Genomic DNA, 20206 nt, shown 5'->3' on the forward strand with positions numbered 1-20206 from the left:
TAGACAACACAAACATTAATATTCCATTGTATACAACAATTGTTTTGTAAAATTGCTGAAAATGACTCTGAAAAAGACTTGTACGTGTCACAGCACCACTGTAACATCTGACTTTGTGTGTCCATTCAGGCGGAGCTGTACACGGGGGCCCTGCCCATTATCCAGGCGGTGGCGCTGAGAGGAGAGAAGCTGCACCGCGTCTTCCACAGCACGCTCGACCACCTGATGCACGTCATGAACGGCTTCTGCCTGCCCGAACCCTTCTTCGGTGTCAAGGTCTCATAGCACTCTCCCACCCTTTTTTGAGACAGCCATTCAGCAACACCTTTTGAGGAAAATGGACTAATGGGATATAGCAGTGCTGAGTGCTTTTATATAAGTCTAATAATTGTAGTTTGTAGTTGGTAGTAGTATTACTGGTAATAGTTATTTGGTGGTTGCATGTGTAATGTTGTTGGGTGGTGGTGGTGGTGATGGTGTTCCCAGCTGAAGGAGTGGGTGGAGCGGCTGATGAAGACGCTGAGGGACCCCTCGCTGCCCCTGCTGGAGCTGCAGGATATCATGACTAGCGTGTCGGGACGCATCCCTCCCGCCGTGGAAAAGGCAATCAAGAAGGAGATGGCCCAGTATGCCAGCAACATCACCTCTGTTCTCTGCCAGTTCCCTAGCCAGCAGGTACACACACACACACACACACACACACACTCAAAGTGTTACTGAAACTAGATGTACCGCAGAGCGGTACAAAATATGACCGCCGCCCAGTCCAGCACATGTTTTCCACAAAAATAAGTCACGCTGAAAGGCATATATGATTCTAACTGTCTCACTGAATTGCATTATGCACACTCAATTCTCACTTGTATCTGCTAGACAACAAGTACCAAAACATGATTTAGTTCATAAATTTCATATGTAATATCATGTAATATACATTTTATACATCCCCACCCCCATCTTGCCTGTTCATAATTCTGAGAAATTCTTGAATTGTGTGCGTGTTTATGTTTATGTATGTGGGTGGGTGTGTGTGCGTGCATGTGCATGTGCTTGTGTGTTTGCCTGTTTATGTGCCTGTGTGTGTTAGGGCTGTAACGATATACGATTCGAAACCGAAATCGCGACATTCATATCCACGATACTGTGTCGCGGTGTGAAAAGGCAGAATCGCGACACACCCTTTCTAGTGTTTCACGAGTGCTTTGCAGCTTAGGGCGTCGCAAAGCAACCCACAACTCCGCTTTTACTTATCGGTAGCCTACGTTGTCCAAAAACAAATGAATAAATAAATAATAATTTCATACCTCTCCTTGCTTTCATTGTAGACTATATGTGCAACTTTACCAAACAGTAGTAAGAAGTAAACCCCCTCTCCTTGCCCCGCTCTCTCTCGCGCTCCCTCCCTCTCACTCTCCCTCCCTCTCCCTCTCCTGCTCAAAGAACACGCGCGACTTAAATAAAACATTCACAATCGTGAAAGCAAGGACGCATAGACGACTAGCTAAATTACTATTAAATCCGCTTAGCATCATTAGCATGCTGCACATATTTGTTTAAAACTCTTGCATTGAAGTTGACTGATCATCTAAATACCAACATTTCCCAAAAGGGCCTGTCCCAAGGAGCACAAGTATTACCTTGAAACTTAAACACACATGGGGAAACTGAACAGTCCAGTCAGTAGACTATGATAGGCTAAGCTAGCCAACTATGCTACTTTGTCTACAATATTTCCAGGCTTCAACCAGACAGCTGAATTAAAGAGGTAGAGAGAAGATCTATTCTTCCCCTATAACCATGTGAAATTAACTGAGGATCAGAAGCAATCATGTGAGGGCCAAATAACGGAAGATGAGCTTTACTCTTCAATCATGTCTTTTAAAAAAGGGAAAACACCTGGCCTAGATGGTATCCCAATTGAAGTATATCAAGTTTTTTACGAACACTTAAAAAAACCTTTTAATGGATTGTTTAAATTTCTCATATATGGAAGGTATACTTACAGGTACACAAAGTGAAAGCGCAATCTCCCTGTTGCTAAAACAAGAACCAAGTGGCATTAGTGAACATTATGATGTAGAAGAAAAGGCAGGACTTATTTTTATTGCAGATTCTGAAAAAGCATTTGATAAAGTGAAGTGGGAATTTATTAATAGATGTTTAAGGTATTTCGGCTTTGGAGATTCTATAATAACATGGGTCAAAGTAATGTATAAGGGAGCTACCAGTAAAGTGATTAATAATGGATACCTTTCAAAACCTATCACTCTTGAAAGAGGAGAGAAACAAGGATGTCCCCTATCTCAGATTTATTCATCATAGCTATTGAAATATTGGCAGAAAGAATAAGATCTAATGAAAACATCAGAGGTTTGCAATTAAATGGCATAAATTCAAAAATATTAATGCATGCAGATGATACAACCTTCATGATCAGACCAGATATAACATCCTTGCAAAACCTCATAAATGATATGGATCACTTTACAAAAATATCTGGATTAAATCTTAATTATGGAAAATGTCAAATAATGAGATTAGGTTCACTAAAATATACAAATTTCAAACTACCATGTGAAATGCCAGTGAAATGGACAGATGGAGACATTGATGTATTAGGTATCCATATACCAGAGAATATGGAAGAAATAGTTGTACAACCCTGGCATGGAAATAAACTGACCATCAACAACGCTTGTAAATACACTGATTGTGTCACAGTTTACTTACCTGATCCTGGCTCTACCAACACCGGCAGAAACGTTTTATAAGGAATACGAACAACAAATATTTAAATTCATATGTAATGGAAAGAAAGATAAAATCAAACGCACATATCTATATAATGACTATAATGTAGGTGGTACAAAATTGCTGAACTTGAAGGCTATGAATCTATCATTAAAGGCCTCCCTCATTCCCAAATTTTATTTCAATAAGGAGTGGTTTTCTAGTAGACTCTTAGGAAAGGCTCATCCTATGTTTGAAAAATTTTTTTAAATGTAAAGCTTCCAATGCATATCGCCCCCATGTGTCCGAACCCGTCTATAATTTCTAAATATTTGTCCGAACCCGACCCGACCCGTCGGGTCCCGTCTGGACCCGTTGGGCTCGGGTCGGGTAGCCACACTCTAGTGTGCATATGGAATGGGTTTACACGACCCCTGGAGGCAAACATACGCAAAAAATTGGTCATCCTAGGCCCTACGGTTCTCAAGATATTCACAGAAAACTGTGTCCAGCGGGGGGGCTACAGATCAAAACGAAAAGCGATGGTTCCATGCTATCCATGTGGGGTTACATGCCCACCAAGTTTCGATGTACCCGGTCTTTTCAGTGTCCCGGGAATCCTTGTTGGTGTACGGTCACTAAATGTACACATAAATTATTTTATCGTAAGGCCCCCATGAACGAAAGTCCACCTAAACTTGGCATGCATTGGAGGGTGTCATAATGATCCTACACTTTCAATTTTGTGCAGTTTTGACCATGTCAGCCAGAGATATTGTGATTAAAACACCTAATGTTTTGCTTTTTAATTTTTAACTAGGTGGCGCTATACATGAAATAAGTGGTAATGGGATAGGTTGACATGCCCCTTAAGACCAGCATACAAAAAAGGTGGACCTCCTAGGTCCCACGGTTCTAGAGATATTCACAGAAAACTGTCTCCGCCACCTACAGGCCAGTTGGTGTATAGTAACATAAATTAATTTATTGTGTGGCCCCCATGAGCGGAATTCCACGAAACTTGGCATGCATTCAGAGGGTGTCATAATGATCCTACACTTCCAATTTCGTGCAGTTTTGACTATGTTAGGTCACAGATACCTGTGATTACAACACCTCATTTTTACTTTTTAGGTTTTTACTATTTTTTTACATTTTTACTAGGTGGCGCTATACATGAAATGATTGGTTATGGAATGGGTTGACATGGCCCTTTGAGATCAACATACAAAAAAAATGGTCCTCCTAAACCCTACGGTTCTCGAGATATTCACAGAAAGCTATGTCTACCCTACCCTCCTTTCGGGGGGTCCAGTCCAGCGGGGGGGCTACAGATCAAAACGAAAAAAGGAGGTTCCATGCTATCCATGTGGGGTTACATGCCCACCAAGTTTCGTGTACCCCGGTCTTACAGTGTCCCGGGAATCCTTGACGGAAATTTGGACATGCGAAAAAGAAAAAAAAAGAAAAAATCTGACTAAACCTATATGACCGCCGCATAATAATGACCACAGGGATGCATTACTATAGTTTTAATTATAGACTAAAGAGTGTAAAGTATTATTTCCTCCCTACATAGATCGCTAATATCCTGGACAGTCATGCGGCCACTCTGAACAGGAAGTCAGAGCGAGAGGTCTTCTTCATGAACACCCAGAGCATTGTGCAACTTGTCCAGAAGTAAGTCTATAGCCTCATCTGTGTAGTCCTAGTAGGAATCAAAAAAGCAATCATCTTACTGTAACCACCCTGACTCACTGTAACCAAACATACACAAAGTGGAATGGCTAAACTTCTCTGCCCTGTTCATTACAACCTCATACCGGTTCCACCCTGTCCTGGCAGGTACCGCAGTGGCATCCGTGGGCACATGAAGGCTGTAGTGATGGACCTGCTCAGGCAGTACCTCAAGGTAGAGGTGATGTTTCAACACGGTGAGTCCTCTGTTGCAGCCTCCTACAATAGTTATGGAAGTCATTCAGTGCGCTTACATGTGCAGAGTGCGGACCACTTTAATTATGATCAAAAAACAGAATATTCCAGTTTACATGCTAAGTGAACTACTAAAAATCTGATTCCATGGCACATCTTTATTCAGGAGTCATGATAAACTCCAACCGGAGTATCAGTTACATGACAGATCTAATCAGATTGAATACTCCAGGTGATATATTCCAATTTTATAAAATTGGATTTCAATCCAGTTACACAATTTAGATGACATTTTTAAATCAGAGTTAAGTGTATGATCTGAGAGTTTCAGTCTGAGAAGACTAAAATCTGATTGTCTGTTTGCATGTAACCAAAGATCCTTAATTACTAAACTTCCGTTTCAACCCTCTCTAATGTAAACGCACTGACCGTAATCAAACAAGTTAACTGATCACCAATGATAATGAGAAGGCCAGCAGTCTGCTACTGCATGAGATGACACTTCATGGGACCAACGTATGCATTGTGTTGCTGTCTGTGTTTGTGTGCCATGTTAAATACAGACAAAAATAAATAAAAACAAAACATGAGATGGACATATTGTTTTGAAATGGACCAGTAATGTCAATTTCAGAAAGCTATAAAGATTAGTTTGTTAGTTAGTTGCAGGTAATGCCAAAATTGCAGTTTTCATCTGTGTCCATATGATGGCAGTATGTGTTTTTTTTTTTTTTTTTTTTTTTTAACTGAACCCCACTGTTCTGATCCTCACTGTTTTACCTCTGCCATTGTTTATTCATTGGCCTTTTCTGAATGTGTGTGTGTTTGTTCACACACAGGGCATTATGACAAGTGTGTGTTTCAACTCCGTGAGGAAAACAAAGGGGACATGGCCAACGTGCTGAACTACATTTTCTCCCATGCCCAAGTCACCAAGAAAAACTCCCTAGTCACCATGCTCATCGTAAGTGCCAGAAGTCCTGTTACTATTCCAACCATGACAGACATTCACACCTGCTGATTTAGGCACTGGAATAGGTGACCGGAATAAAAAAAAAAAAACAATGACATAATTTTCCCTAGTTTTTTTTCATGGAACCCCAGAAGGAAATGGCTAGTACTGTACAAATTCCAGCGATAAATCGTCATTTCTTGATGCATTCTGTTCTCAAGAATGCCATTTTGGCGGCTCTCACCGAAACGGTCAGCAATTAAGTTCGGCCTGGCTCTGCCCACTTGACCACACGTTTTTTTTTTATTCCTTCTCTTCATTTTTTTTTTGCAACAGTGCACTCGGTTGTCCTGTTGTCGTAGTATAGAGATATGATAGCATGATAACACCAGTATGATTGGGTATTTGTACTTCTGATGCGTAAGTTATATATCACTCTACACGCCCGATGTTGTGCTGCACGTCACACGTACATCTTACTATTTGGTCCCGCCTCCTGGCTCCCCAAAATGCTGGCTTGTATGTGAGCACACAGGACAGTAGAAGAGCAGCAATCTGCCGCCTCTGTTTTAGACCAGTAATGTGGCGCAATGGCGGCTCTTATCCCTGTGAATATTGCACAATTTCTTTGTCTAAATGTTCTCCATATGTCTAAAGCTTTTTTTTATAAGATGTTGCTTAGAAACTTAATTATACATGCTTTTCAATATGGTATTTTAATTTACACACAATTGGTATTTTTATTGAATTTAGCTCCAATTAAGAGCCTGTGAAATTTTGTTGTCATGTGACTTGCCGATGCATTTTTTAAAAAAAAAACATATCTTGCTGTCATTACCGTGTACTATGGTTTTAAATATCTCCTTATTAACTGGGTCAAATGATGTGCAATAACATTTCTCTAGCCTTCCCATTTTTACCCTGTTTTTCACAAATTCATTTCTGAGCCTAATTCATTATTTCTTAATTAAGTATTAACAAGGCTTACATTTGTTCTCTCTCAAGGTTATATTATTAGTTCCTATTATTAATTCATGGGAATTCATTTGATTCACATGAAAGATAATTTTGTTCTTTTCCTCTCAGTACTCGCCTCTCTATTTCTCTCTCTTTATCTCTCCTTCTCTCTTTTATCTCCCTTATCTTTATCTTTCCTTTTCTCGCTCTCTCTCTTTTTTATCTCTTCACTCTCTATATGTTGATGTGTACCAGCAGTTATCTGTCTTTTGTCCACACTTTATATTGTACCTTCATTAATTATCTCAGTATGGTGTCTGAACTTCTTAATATTCGTATATCATGATGTATGAAATATGGTTCCTTGTTGTCACCTAGTTCTTCCGTACATCTGTCTCCGTAGGACCAGTTGTGTGGGCGGGATCCCACACTGACGGACGAGCTGATGGCCATCCTGACAGAGCTGACCCAACTCAGCAAGACCACAAATGCCAAGGTGGCCCTGAGAGCGCGCCAGGTAAGCCCCCTCTCCATCCATCCATCCATCCATCCATCCATCCATCCATATTAACCAGTGCCGACATCTCCCCTCTTTCAATCCCAGGTGCTCATTGCCTCTCACCTGCCCTCCTACGAGCTGCGACACAACCAGGTGGAGTCCATCTTCCTCTCGGCCATTGACATGTACGGCCATCAGTTCTGCATCGAGAACCTCCAGGTGAGCTCCGTGATGCCAAAGGGTATATGGATTTGATCCTACTCTATCTGTCATTCATTCAGTCCTCTGTTCTTCTTTCTTCGATCCATCAATCCATCCATTTTTATGTGTGGTTGTTCGGTGTGATGAAGTTCCCCCTTTTCCCCACTTTGTCTTTGTTCCTCAGAAACTGATCTTGTCAGAGACCTCCATCTTTGATGTGCTCCCCAACTTCTTCTACCACACCAATCAGGTGGTCAGGATGGCTGCCCTGGAGGTGAGCTGAGCTGGCTGTGTGTGTGAGCACACGTGTTCAGATGTTTACTAAAGGAGTCATGAAAGAACATCATGTACATTTGAGTGGACTTGACACATCATCGTGTGTGTGTGTGTGTGTGTGTGTGTGCGTGCGTGTGCACATGCTCCGGTACACTACCTGCAGGTATATGTGCGCAGGGCATACATTGCCTACGAGCTCAACAGTGTTCAGCATCGGCAACTGAAGGACAACACCTGTGTTGTGGAGTTCCAGTTTATGCTTCCCACCTCCCACCCCAACAGGTACCCCACAATGCACTGCAAGCCTGCCTCCCACTGCCCCCCACACACACACACACACACACACACCACCCCAGCCCCTTCAGAGTACAGCTATGGAGGAGATTAGGAGAGGCGGGCGATGTGTTCAGACTGTAAGGAGGCACATATCATCCAAATCTCCTCCTCTGTTTTGCTGAATTTGAAGAGCCTTCATTTCTTAAATGAGGGTGAATATGAACCCATATGCAATAATAGGAATTTGATCAGGCTTGTTTAAGTGATATCTTATAAACAAGAACCAGTATGAATTTGTTCAAAGCTTTAATGCATACTGTTCCGCTTCTGTCTAAAACATAAAATCATCTCTTTGAGCACCAGATTACAGTAAAAAAAGTTCCAGTTACTAAACATTTTGATTATGAATATGAGTTGTAACATATCAAAGGGACTTAATTCTGTCTGAGTATGTGCAGTAACTGGCTTGCCATATAAACATGCCTGTTGGCTTGCCGTATTAATTTGGTCCAGGCGTCATGCTGTGTGTGAAGATGCATGATCACATTAATGTTGTCCTCATGTTTACATTCATGGCTGCTTATTGTTTTGTCCAAGTAACTGTGTCTTTGCCTGGCTTTTATGCACTTGATATTTATGATAATCTGATGTGTTTTACATGTTTTCTGACTTAACTTTTTTGGTTGTAATTAACCAAACAATCAATTATGTTTTGCTTGCTCATATTTGCATAGCAAATGTTAAAGTGGCTGTTGTGTCCAAACTGCAAAAAAAGCCTTTTTGCAGGAAGTTAAGTGGGACTTGTTGGAATTTTTGCATGTCAGTGAGGATCAGTCATTGGCCGAGCTTGTGTGTCCATTCTGCTAAATTGTGTGTAGCTTACCTCTACTCTTTTTGACCACATATGACCTTGTTCCACTCAATAATCTTCCCATTCTGTTGATATATATATGACAGAATATGATGGATGTGTAATTCCATTGACCCAATATCCAACATCACATTTAGCTGATTTTGATATCCACCCAATTGACCCTCATTCTGTTGTCCAGATGAGTGCGTCTGAGTCTAAACTGGCCCTTTTAATGACGATACAGACCTACACACGGCTCCTGCCACTGACTCACTCCTCCACATTGGTGCCTGACACTAACCAAACAGTAATCAATGTTATTTGCTTGCAGAGGGAACATCCCCACTTTAAACAGGTATAGTACTGATTCTTTCCTTTACTGTTACACAGTGTGCTGATCGTACCCGCAGTAGAGTAGAGAAAAGAACAGCTTGGTCATAGACTATAGATCAAGTGCTTATGACCTTTAGGGAAGCCATAGTTTATATATTTAAAGCAAAGTGGGCACAAATGGTCAAGCTGCTTTGTTGAAAGCATCATGTCACCAAAGGCCACTTTTAAAATGCACTTTAATTGAAGTTTGTCTATGCTTCTGTGTGTTGCTATTTGTTTATTGTCGAGGCTGTTGCTTCCTCAAATTAAAATGTCCAAAACCAGTTCTAATTGAGTCTGTACATTTCAAAGTCATTGCAAACTAATACAGTAGTTGTTGCATGGACTACTGAAACAACCATGTTCTTTTACTAGAGTATGTGTAGCATGTCTTAGTTGACCTCCCTCGAATGTCCTTGCACACATAGTGTGTGTGTGTGTGTGTGTGTGTGTGTGTGTGCATTGTGAAGGCATGCGAAGTAATGTGGCGACAAAGCTAATTTGTTGTTAATTTAGCTTAGTGGGGCGTCCTGCTGAGTTTGAATGAGCTGGGTAAATGTCCTGTTTAATTCCTCCATCAGGGAGTCCTTGATGACACTATGTGATTTGTTTGTCATGCCCAATGCCTGCAGTGTCTGAGTGTATCTATGTGTATATGTGTGTGTGTGTGTGTTTGCTGCTGCCACTGTTCTCATAGAAAGATGTCCCTTCCGGCAAGTCAGCACACTAAACTGGCTGAGGGCCATCCCCCTGCTTGCACTGTGGCCCCCGCCAGTAACAGCCCCACTAGCAAACCTCAAGTTAGTGGCTCCACTGATACTGACCAAAGGTGTGGCCATGGGCTTAACTTTCCCATGACTCTTCCCTCCACTCATTTACGCACTAACTCACTTGGGGCTGTGTTCGTTTGCTATCTGTTCAAGGCCGGCTTAAGTGATCAAGGGTCATGTCAGGTTACAGGTAGACTATATTAACTCATTGAGTGCCAAAAACATAATATTACGTTTTCCTTCCTATGCGTGTAGTGCCAAAAACGTAATATTACGTTTTTAACTTTTTTTTTTTAAATTACGAAACTAGACACTCTTAACACACCGTATATGTGATTTTGGGAACTCTGTGATGAATGGAAATTAAATATATGACGATCGAAAACTCATGAAAACGCACAATCTGGACATTTTATCTGGACATTTTATCGCTTTGGGTCGAATCAGTGACGCATGCACGTCAGCTGAAAGACCCACGAAAATGGCCTGGTTATCACTAGGTGGCAGTCTCGCCAGGTCTCGCTGATCACTTCCCGGAAAGTTTACAGGCAACATATTTCATGAAAGACGTTATATCTCCATTTCTAGAAAAAAACAGCGATTTTGATGAAAACTAGCCACTGTTTAGCTTGGGATTTCTCAGGAATAGAGGCGTGTAGAAATACACGGTTTGCACCCACTGAGAGCTTAAAGTCTCACCTTTTAAACGAGCCATTGTATGTGTTCATAGCTATAACACAGAATATGCTGTGGCTGTACAAAAATCATCAACAATGGTCTATATTGCTGGCACTCTAGGACAAAGCTTCCGAAAACAACTTGGCATTCAATGAGTTAAATGTATGGAAATCAGTGGTGTTTGATGTCCACCTGTTTTGCCTGGTTCCTTACCGTCACCTGGAGTAGGAGGTTCCTGGGTGTCCTTCCTAATAACATGTGTAAGGCTCACCTCTCCTTAGACCTCAAGTTTGTCACTGTTTTGGTTGCGTCATGGTGTTGCGTTAAGGGTCCATTCAGGCACATTTTATCCAGTCAAAGGAAAGCTTCTCAACTATTTTTACCACAAGACCAAATGGCTTACCTGAGTGTTTTCTTTTTTCTCTTCCATTTCTGTGAATTTATAAATGGGTAAGGAAATGGCTGCCTGATAATAGGACTGTATTAGACTGGGATGAGGTGAACCGGTCTGATTCCTCCTCGTCTGATTTGTTGGTGTGGGACTGAATGGCTTTTGGTGCTTTGGGAATTAGTAATATCTCTTATCTTTTGAGCAACATCAACCTCTGAAGCCAAAACGGTAACCTGTGTGTGTGTGTGTGTGTGTGTGTGTGTGTGTGTGTGTGTGTGTGTGTGTGTGTGTGTGTGTGTGTGTGTGTGTGTGTGTGTGTGTGTGTGTGTGTGTGTGTGTGTGTGTGTGTGTGTGTGTGTGTGTGTCCCAGAATGTCCTTCTCCTCCAACCTGAATCACTACGGCATGGTGCACGTGGGCAGTGTGAGTGACGTGCTGCTGGACACCTCCTTCACCCCACCGTGCCAACGCATGGGAGCCATGGTGTCCTTCCAGTCCTTCCAGGAGTTCACCAGGTGGGTGTGTGGGTACGTGCAATCTTTTCTACTCAATTATACTGAATTGCGTGTGAATTTAAAATTGCATTGAAATTTGAATTGAATTGTGTAGAGTTTACATATGGATGAGTGTGGAGTGGAAAACATGCTGTACAGTAAGATATTTCTCATTTCTCTCTATTGCTGAGTGCGTAGTAGTAGTAGAGTTTGTAGCAGTGTAGTAGTGGTATCTTTCTTTCCTCCTCCGGTGTTCTGGAGGCTTAGTAAGCTTTGTCCTCCTCTTTCTCCAGGAACATTAAGGACGTGTTGAGCTGCTTTTCAGACTCCCCACCATCCAGCCCCACCTTCCCAGAGGGGGGGAACCCAGTGCTGTATGGAGAGGACGACAACAAGGTCAGGAACACTTCTATCAGACATGTCCTATATCCAGCTTCTCTGAAGCAACCTTTCTCCACTGCTCGTTGTGCAGCTTCTAGTGGCTTTCAATGTAGATAAATAAACAATCTGGTATCATGGAAACGGAATAGGTCTGTTTACGCCCTTTTCAGTGGTTATATAACAGCCTTCCAACATTTGGGATATGTATAATAAATGATTTGTTTGTGTGAAACTCTTACTAACCCAGAGTCTCCAAGACGAGCCCATCCATATCCTCAACGTGGCCATTAAGACGGATAGTGACATCGATGACGACGGACTGGCCGCCATGTTTCGCGAGTTCACTCAGTCAAAGGTTAGAGCCGTTAGAGCCATCACGTGCCCTATTTCAGAGACACTCTTGGGTGTTACAGTGTCATGATGACATGTGTGGTGTGTTCGTGGATCCTGATGCTTCCGAGATTCCCAACATCTCTGTCTCGTCTGTGTGTTCTTGTCCCGCAGAAATCCCTGCTGTTTGATAACGGCATTCGCAGACTCACTTTCCTGGTTGCTCAAAAGGTTAGTTGTTGTAGCCAGTGTTGAGTGTCTCTCTCTCTCTCTCTCTCTCTCTCTCTCTCTCTCTCTCTCTCTCTCTAAGGTCACGTCTCTCTTCTAATCCAATCAATTAACATAATCAAAATAGAATTGTGCGTTTCATTTGGTTTGTCAAGTGCTCAGGCCATAATTGGAATGTGCTGTAATTGACGGTCATTGTTGAACTTATGCTCTGCTGTGTGCATGCTGCACACCCCCTCCCCCACTCCCCGATCTCCTCCCTCCGCTCCTCTCTTCCCGCTGTTTCGCCGTCTCCCTCTGTCCTCCCTTGCGCTCCGGCAATTCCGATCGCTTGGCAGGATTTCAGGAAGCAGGTGAACTGCGAAGTCGACCAGCGGTTCCATGTAAGTTAACAGGGAGAGCCGAGTCGCTGCTCAGATCAGATGTTTGTTGTGGTTGTGGACTCCTCTACTTATAAACTGATGGCTTGTGAAGGCTGGTTAGTTTCAGTGGTTAGGTTATTTTATTGAAATAAGAATGGGGACATTAGTTGGGATGTGTCAGTTCATTGTTGTTGAGACTTCTTTAACTCACATCATTAAGTTCATTACCATAAGATGCCGTGGATCAGCACTGAACACAATTTGGATCAGCATGAAGTTTGCAGCTTTTAATACACTAAGCCTAACTCCTTGTAAAAGCTTGACTGTGTTCTACCTCACTTAACACTTGTAAAGCAATGTATTTTTGACGTTTGTATTTTCGGTTTATTCATTTTTTTTCTTCATTTCCATCACAGAGGGAGTTCCCCAAATTTTTCACTTTCCGTGCCCGAGACAAGGTGAGCAACACTGCAAGAGACCCTGATCCATCTGTAGTTGTTTACTATGATGATGGATATGATGATGGAGAAACAGACACTATGCTGAAAAGTGACAGTGAAAAAGTGACAGCAGCCATGAAATGATTGTATCTGTAGCTGTCTTCTCACTAAAAGTGAGGACAAGATCAATGGATGCCACTTTCTCTCCTGCCTCTCCTGATGGATTTCACAAAACAAGGCTCCACTAGACCTCATTACATTAATGACCTTTTTAATTACTTTACCCATTTGAAGGGAATGGCATCCATTAGCAGGATGTGATGATTACCTTCCATTTTAATACTCCCCTTCAGAAAAATGGCTCCTGGCTATTCCCCTTCACTATTGATTCTCTTCCTTATTAAACTCCGAACCTCAGGAGTTTGTCAGGAGAACCCTGATTGGCTTAAGAAAGTTCTCAAAATATTTTATGTAAATATTTAGTCTTTTCTAACACATGTAGACACAGACTAAATTATGTGGCAGAGAAGACTAAATATTTGCACATGTTAATATTGTGTTTGTGTATACTTTGCATCAGACACCTTTTGAACTAACTCACCTGAATGATTTATCATAGCGCTGGAGCTGGTCTGTCATATTAGTTGTTTGTTTGTGTATTGACATATTTTTGGCCCAGTTATCGACCTTGCCACTGGTGTTTCTGTGCGTGTGTGTGTGTGTGTGTGTGTGTGTGTGTGTGTGTGTGTGTGTGTGTGTGTGTGTGTGTGTGTGTGTGTGTGTGTGTGTGTGTGTGTGTGTGTGTGTGTGTGTGTGTGTCCCAGTTTGCGGAGGACCGCATTTACAGGCACCTCGAGCCGGCCCTGGCCTTCCAGCTGGAGCTGAACCGTATGCGGAACTTTGCCCTGACAGCCATCCCCTGCGCCAACCACAAGATGCACCTCTACCTTGGCGCTGCCCGTGTGGAGGCGGGTGCCGAGGTCACGGACTACCGCTTCTTCGTGCGCGCCATCATCCGCCACTCAGACCTGGTTACCAAGGTGAACTGTACAGACAGTGCCTGAATTTGTGGATTTTATTGTATGTTTTTCTTTAAGCATGTCCAATGGATTTTTTGTTGTTCAGAGATAAATGAAAATATAGCATTTAGACATCGATCTTGAAATTTGATTTTAAATTGTGTGGAAAACACACACATGCACATGTACACGCATTACGCTCACACACACAGACACACACACTCCTATTTGTGTATGAATATATGTGTATATATATTATTAGTGTTGTGTGAGCTCCATGCCTGCTCTCGTTGTCCATGCAGGAGGCCTCCTTTGAGTACCTGCACAATGAGGCGGAGCGGCTGCTGCTGGAGGCCATGGACGAGCTGGAGGTGGCCTTCAACAACACCACCGTCCGCACTGACTGCAACCACATCTTCCTCAACTTTGTGCCCACCGTCATCATGGACCCCTCAAAGGTCAGAGTATCTCTCCATCTTGATGGTTCAGCCTCAGCTGCGTCCGTTTCCCAAATATCTTGGTTGTTTTTTTTTTTTAATGCAACAAAACGAAGAAGGAAAAAAAGAAAAATCAAGAAGGTCACAACCACTGGTTTTATATTCTTCCTTTGCATCTGACGTTTTGTTCACGCCACAGCAAAATAGCCTAGTGGACGGCAAGAAGACAAATCAAATCAATGGGTTGTAATGGGACATATCGCACAGCTAGGAGATTATAGTAAGATTTAGCCGTAGTAATGCCCTTCAATGACTGTTGGCTTATTGTTTGGAATACAACAATATCCCATTTTCTTACATAGATATATTTTGTTTTGTTTTTTGTGTTTCGGAAATGTTTCAACAATACACTTTATCTCAGTGGTCCCCAAACTACGGCCCGCCACCTCATTTTAGGTGGTCCCCCAAAACATGTCCGGCCCGCACGGGAGTACGACATCGTCAAACTATAACATCCGTAATTTCCCCCATTCATTCTCTATGGCGGGTCTTAACAGTACACATGTAATACTCTTTTTGTCCACTGGTGGTTGTTTTGGCGCTGTTTTGCGTTTGCCATCGAAAACGGAATGAAATGTATACATGGATTTCTATGGAACGTCACGAAAACATGCGTGCGCAACCAAGAGGCAGAAAGCACCATAGAACAGCATAGAGCAATGCAAAAGAGCAAAAAAATAAAATGAGTTTTTGTGCTGAAAACGGCACCAATTCAAAATCACGATGGTTAGAGAATGTTAAATATGTTCAATATCCCTAACGAAATGCATGTCTTTGCCAAAAATGACAAAATACGATGTTATATTAATAATCCAAATGAACATCAAACTTTGAAATATAGTCTGAAATGAGATGTTATTATCATTGTGACAACAGGGCTATACAAAAAAAATCCGATTGTAGCTTACAGCAGCCGACTATTTAGGTTAAGTTTATAACGTTGTGGACGGCCACCAAGCGTCTTCTGCCTCACGGCTGCGCGCGCATCTAGTTTTGTTGGTAAACGGGAAACCCGTGTATAGTAGGCCTACTGTACCTGCAAACAATGTAAGAGGCCTCTGCTGACTGAAAAAGTTTATCAATTAATTGTTAATAACTAACTAACTTCTATTCAAGTCATAATTCTGGAACTTTCTAGTATAATTATTTATATTTTATATTCACTCGTTCAAATATTCATACAGAGTTCACAAAGTTCTCATCAGGTGAGTGAAAGTTAGAATGGTGGTCATTTCAGATGTTTCTGTCACCACTTCATAAAACTCATAGTTTGAGAACTTTAAATTTGTAAAATATACTTTTGGGACTCCCTGCTTATAGTTTTGAGAATGCTATTATTAGTATTATTTCATTTGAGCTACATTTTACACTGATATGGCAAGATGGCAATATAAACACAGATAACAATGGCCTATAGATTAAATGTAATGGAATATTCAACTAAGGTAGACTGCCTTTGTTCACAGTGCTAAGCTATTTATGGTTACTGATATACTCCGAGTCTCTGGCCCTCTCTTAGAGCCAGGCATAGTGAGCTGGCCCTCGGAAGAAAAAGTTTGGGGACCACTGCGTTATCTCGTCAGTGTATGAAGCACAGCAGCGGTTGCTATAGCAACCATAGACTTTGAACAGAACGGTGGACTACCAAGCAAGCACTTAGGCAAAGTCTATGGCAAGATCTGAATGTTATGGATAATACTGTTAAAGTGTTTTCTTTATTTCCTTTTTTTTTTTAATTTTTTAATTCTTTAACTTAAGACATGTAAGAACTAAGCTTACTTATTCGCTGGGCAACATACAAACTGAGTTACATTAGCCCTAGCACTATGAGCTATGATAAACGTTAGCTAGGATAGCTTCTAATACTTACGGCAGCTAAAGTTCTTATTTCATGTTCTGATATGATACGTTTTGACTATGTTACAACTGATAAAAGCATGACAAATAAAGTAACCAAATCACTTTGCAATATTTTAGTCCAGAAATACTTATGGGTGTTAATTTACATTAATGTTAATTACAGTAACGTTACGACCTAGAAGCTATCTGCCCTTGCTGTTACCACCAGTTTTAATAACTATTTACATTTGCGATCATGACCCATTTCATCTAACAACACCACTGGCATCTTTCTTTGACTATCAGACCCCGAACAGCAATACATTGAACTACAAAGATGTTATAGTAATGCTGTTCCCTTCATCATAATCAGTATGACATAATGTAATTTGCCGGACGTCTCCTATGTTTTTGCCGTCCAGCATGGCGCCGTCACGTGACTGCAAAGGGTGAATACTGTTTACCAGTCTATTTGGTGAAAACTGTGTGTTTAGAGCAATGTTTCTCTCTTTTATTGTATGGATCTGTGTTTTAGACCTATGTTTTTCTCTTTTATTGTTGGGATTGTTGCATTATGTATTGAGGTGAAGGTATTCTGGAGCTGCCATTCCCTCATTCTGGAGTTCTGTACAGATCAAGGAGTCTATGCACTCTATCGTGATGCATTCTGGAGTGCTCATATCTATACTGTCTGTGTGCCTCTCCAGATCGAGGAGTCTGTGCGTTCTATGGTGATGCGCTACGGCAGTCGGCTGTGGAAGCTGCGCGTGCTGCAGGCCGAGCTGAAGATCAACATCCGGCTGACGCCCACGGGCAAGCAGATCCCGATCCGCCTCTTCCTCACCAACGAGTCCGGATACTACCTGGACATCAGCCTGTACAAGGAGGTCACCGACTCCCGCACTGGGCAGGTAGGGTTCAGTCTTAACCTTTATGGGCAGGTTTCCCTATACTATTAGGCCCAGTCCTAGACTAAAACCTTTTTATATTTTTTCAGCTAACGCCCAGTCCCATTTGTCCCTCTTCATCCTACTACTTTCAGTATCTGACTTTGATATGGATGCAAAGGAATATGAAATTAGATCGTTGCAACAAGCATTTCAGAAAAAATCTGAACAATGTGTATTAATTTGTTTACAAGAAACTGGCGTTATGTGTGTAGCACCCTTAGTATAAACATTGCAACAGACAAGTTGTGAGCTTCTGACATTGTAGATATTACAAATATATTTGTACACATTGATTTTAGAGTAAAGTAAATGGAAAATTATGTGAAATGGTCACCCACTCTAGTTCCAATGATGTCAGTCAAAAACATCTTTCATACTGTACTGTATGTGTAGCCCAATTCCCTGTTATGAATGTGAAATGGCCACACATCAAACCAAGAGTTGATTTTAGCCGTGGTGTTTGAATGCAAGTTTGCTGAATATGTTAAAGTCTTACAGTAAGTCTAATTGTGCTTCCCCTTGCGTAAAATCCAGCCTTCTTAGAATGTCCATTTGCAAGGGATAATTGTATGGATGCAGTGGTGAGGATGGGTGGGGGCTTTGTGGGAAAGTCTTATAGGCTACAGCTTTGGCGACATCATCACAATTCACTAATTATGTTTTTTTTTCCTCTTGATAGAGGGGGTTGGTCATTTCCCTTCCACATTCACATTGCTGTAGTAAAAAGCTCCTTGCCATTTTCAAAAGAATTTATGAAGCACTGTTTGCATAGCCTAGAAATCTAGACGCACCCTAGCGGTAGCAAATTTAATTTGCTGCCCGGGCTAGTCTAGCAACTCTCCGTTGGCTTGCGAGCTTATGGGTGCTTTTTCATTTCGTTTGAACATTTTTGGAGAACAATTTTTGTTATATTATCTTAATCGTTGAGTTTCTGAAAAAGTGAAAAACTATTTGGTTTCAGTGACACAAGTCCATTACAATACATATATATTTAGTCCATTTTTTTCTCATTATAATCTCAGTACTATTTTCTGATTTATGGAATGACAAAAATCTAAGATTTAATTTAGATATCTAAAATTGTTCGGTAAAAACTGTATCTAACAATCAATATGTATATCAACAATCATTTTGAATCTGACTCTTAAAAAAATGTGTGGTACAGGGTTACCCTGTTCACCTGTAGTGTCTTGCTAATAGAGGAACATACATTTGAGAGAGAGAGTTATTCAAAACTACCCAGAAAAAAAAATGGAGACAGAAGACAGTCCAACCACTCCAAAAAATTAACATTCGAAAAATGACAGAAATACAAAAGCCCTCAGAGGGCTTAAGAGGGTTTGATCGAAAAAACCAGAAGCCATCTCTAAAGTCTGTCCACCCCTACCCCCTTCCCCTCATGTGTAGATCATGTTCCAGGCGTATGGGGACAAGCAGGGCCCACTGCACGGCATGCTCATCAACACGCCCTACGTCACCAAAGACCTGCTGCAGTCCAAGCGCTTCCAGGCCCAGAGCCTGGGCACCACCTACGTCTACGACTTCCCCGAGATGTTCAGACAGGTACCGCATCCGATCCGCTCTGCTCTGCACCCCAGGTGTGAAAAGCTGCAGGCAGTTATAGACAGAAGGTGTTAAACAGCAGCGTGGTGGTTTTAAGGTGTGAAATATTTTTTGGGGCACATGTCGGAGACAGTTTGTGTGTGTCCTTCATATAGTAGAGTACTAGTGCTTTATGCCTTTGTATGAGCGACCGCATTTTCATTGTGCTGTTATGACAGAAGAGCTGTATACACTATTGGAATGCACTTGAGTTCTTTAACTCAGGTGAGTGTTAGCGATCTGAAAAGGAGGAATTTGGATGAGTAAATAGCTGAAGGGGTTGGTTTACTGTAAGAAGTGCTCATCACTTGCTCTGCGTTCCTGTGTGTTGCGGTCAGGCTCTGAGGAAGCTGTGGCAGGGCATGGACGCCTACGCGCGGCTGCCCAAGTGCCCCCTGCCCTCGGAGCTGCTCACCTTCACTGAGCTGGTGCTGGACCCGCAGGGCCAGCTGGTGCAGATGAACCGCCTGCCTGGAGGAAACGAGGTGAGCTGAACTGAGTGGCCAGGGGGCTGGTGAGGAAGCACCTGGGCGGAGTGGGGGATTTGACCTGCTTGACTCATCAGGAGAACATGATTAAACACACACACATACACATACACACATACATTTAAGGGTCATGCAGTACCATAGATGCCCAGCAGGGGTCTCTGTGTGTCCACTTGTACAGTGTAGAGAATTTACAGAGATATTGAGCAAATATGGCTTTGTTTTGTTTTTACACTTGTGCGTGTGTTTGTGTGTGTATGTTTGTATGTAGATTGGCATGGTTGCGTGGCGCATGACCCTGCGCACACCGGAGTACCCGGCTGGCCGCGAAATCATCGTCATCAGCAACGACATCACGCACAAGATCGGCTCGTTCGGGCCGCAGGAGGACGTGCTCTTCCAGCAGGCGTCAGAGATGGCGCGCGAGTCCGGCATCCCACGCATCTACATCGCCGCCAACAGCGGCGCCCGCATCGGCCTGGCCGAGGAGATCCGACACATGTTCCACGTGGCCTGGCAGGACCTGGCCGACCCCTATAAGGTGAGGGGGTCAAAGGTCGCAGCGCTGGCGAAATACTAAGAGCATGGCTATGACATGGGGAAAAGGTTATTGGGGGGCTTTTTCGTCAACAGCCATTACATGTGACTGGTGGCTCATGCCCTTTTGAGTCCATTGTGTGACGCTGTCTC

General features: G+C 42.3%; 1 protein-coding gene across 7 annotated transcripts in view; it reads left to right on the top strand.

Annotated features, from left to right (window-relative positions):
- Nucleotides 1-20206, top strand: part of acaca (acetyl-CoA carboxylase alpha) — a 51450-nt gene that overhangs the window by 13121 nt on the left and 18123 nt on the right. Inside the window, exons 19-41 of one of the 7 annotated variants that reach the window (XM_048237868.1) lie at nt 130-276; nt 487-675; nt 4310-4410; nt 4576-4664; nt 5502-5626; nt 6975-7088; nt 7176-7289; nt 7456-7545; nt 7711-7829; nt 9008-9031; nt 9746-9877; nt 11258-11413; nt 11674-11776; nt 12009-12116; nt 12266-12322; nt 12658-12702; nt 13098-13139; nt 13946-14161; nt 14443-14598; nt 17184-17387; nt 18834-18989; nt 19367-19513; nt 19788-20057. In XM_048237868.1, coding sequence (XP_048093825.1) covers nt 130-276; nt 487-675; nt 4310-4410; nt 4576-4664; nt 5502-5626; nt 6975-7088; nt 7176-7289; nt 7456-7545; nt 7711-7829; nt 9008-9031; nt 9746-9877; nt 11258-11413; nt 11674-11776; nt 12009-12116; nt 12266-12322; nt 12658-12702; nt 13098-13139; nt 13946-14161; nt 14443-14598; nt 17184-17387; nt 18834-18989; nt 19367-19513; nt 19788-20057 — 2904 coding nt within the window. The remainder of the gene's footprint in view (nt 1-129; nt 277-486; nt 676-4309; nt 4411-4575; nt 4665-5501; nt 5627-6974; nt 7089-7175; nt 7290-7455; nt 7546-7710; nt 7830-9007; nt 9032-9745; nt 9878-11257; nt 11414-11673; nt 11777-12008; nt 12117-12265; nt 12323-12657; nt 12703-13097; nt 13140-13945; nt 14162-14442; nt 14599-17183; nt 17388-18833; nt 18990-19366; nt 19514-19787; nt 20058-20206) is intronic. The other 6 variants (XM_048237869.1, XM_048237870.1, XM_048237871.1 and 3 more) reach the window with 6 other exon arrangements.

The sequence above is a fragment of the Alosa alosa genome, chromosome 2 (genome assembly GCF_017589495.1).
Source record: "Alosa alosa isolate M-15738 ecotype Scorff River chromosome 2, AALO_Geno_1.1, whole genome shotgun sequence".
Taxonomy (NCBI): Eukaryota; Metazoa; Chordata; class Actinopteri; order Clupeiformes; family Clupeidae; genus Alosa; species Alosa alosa.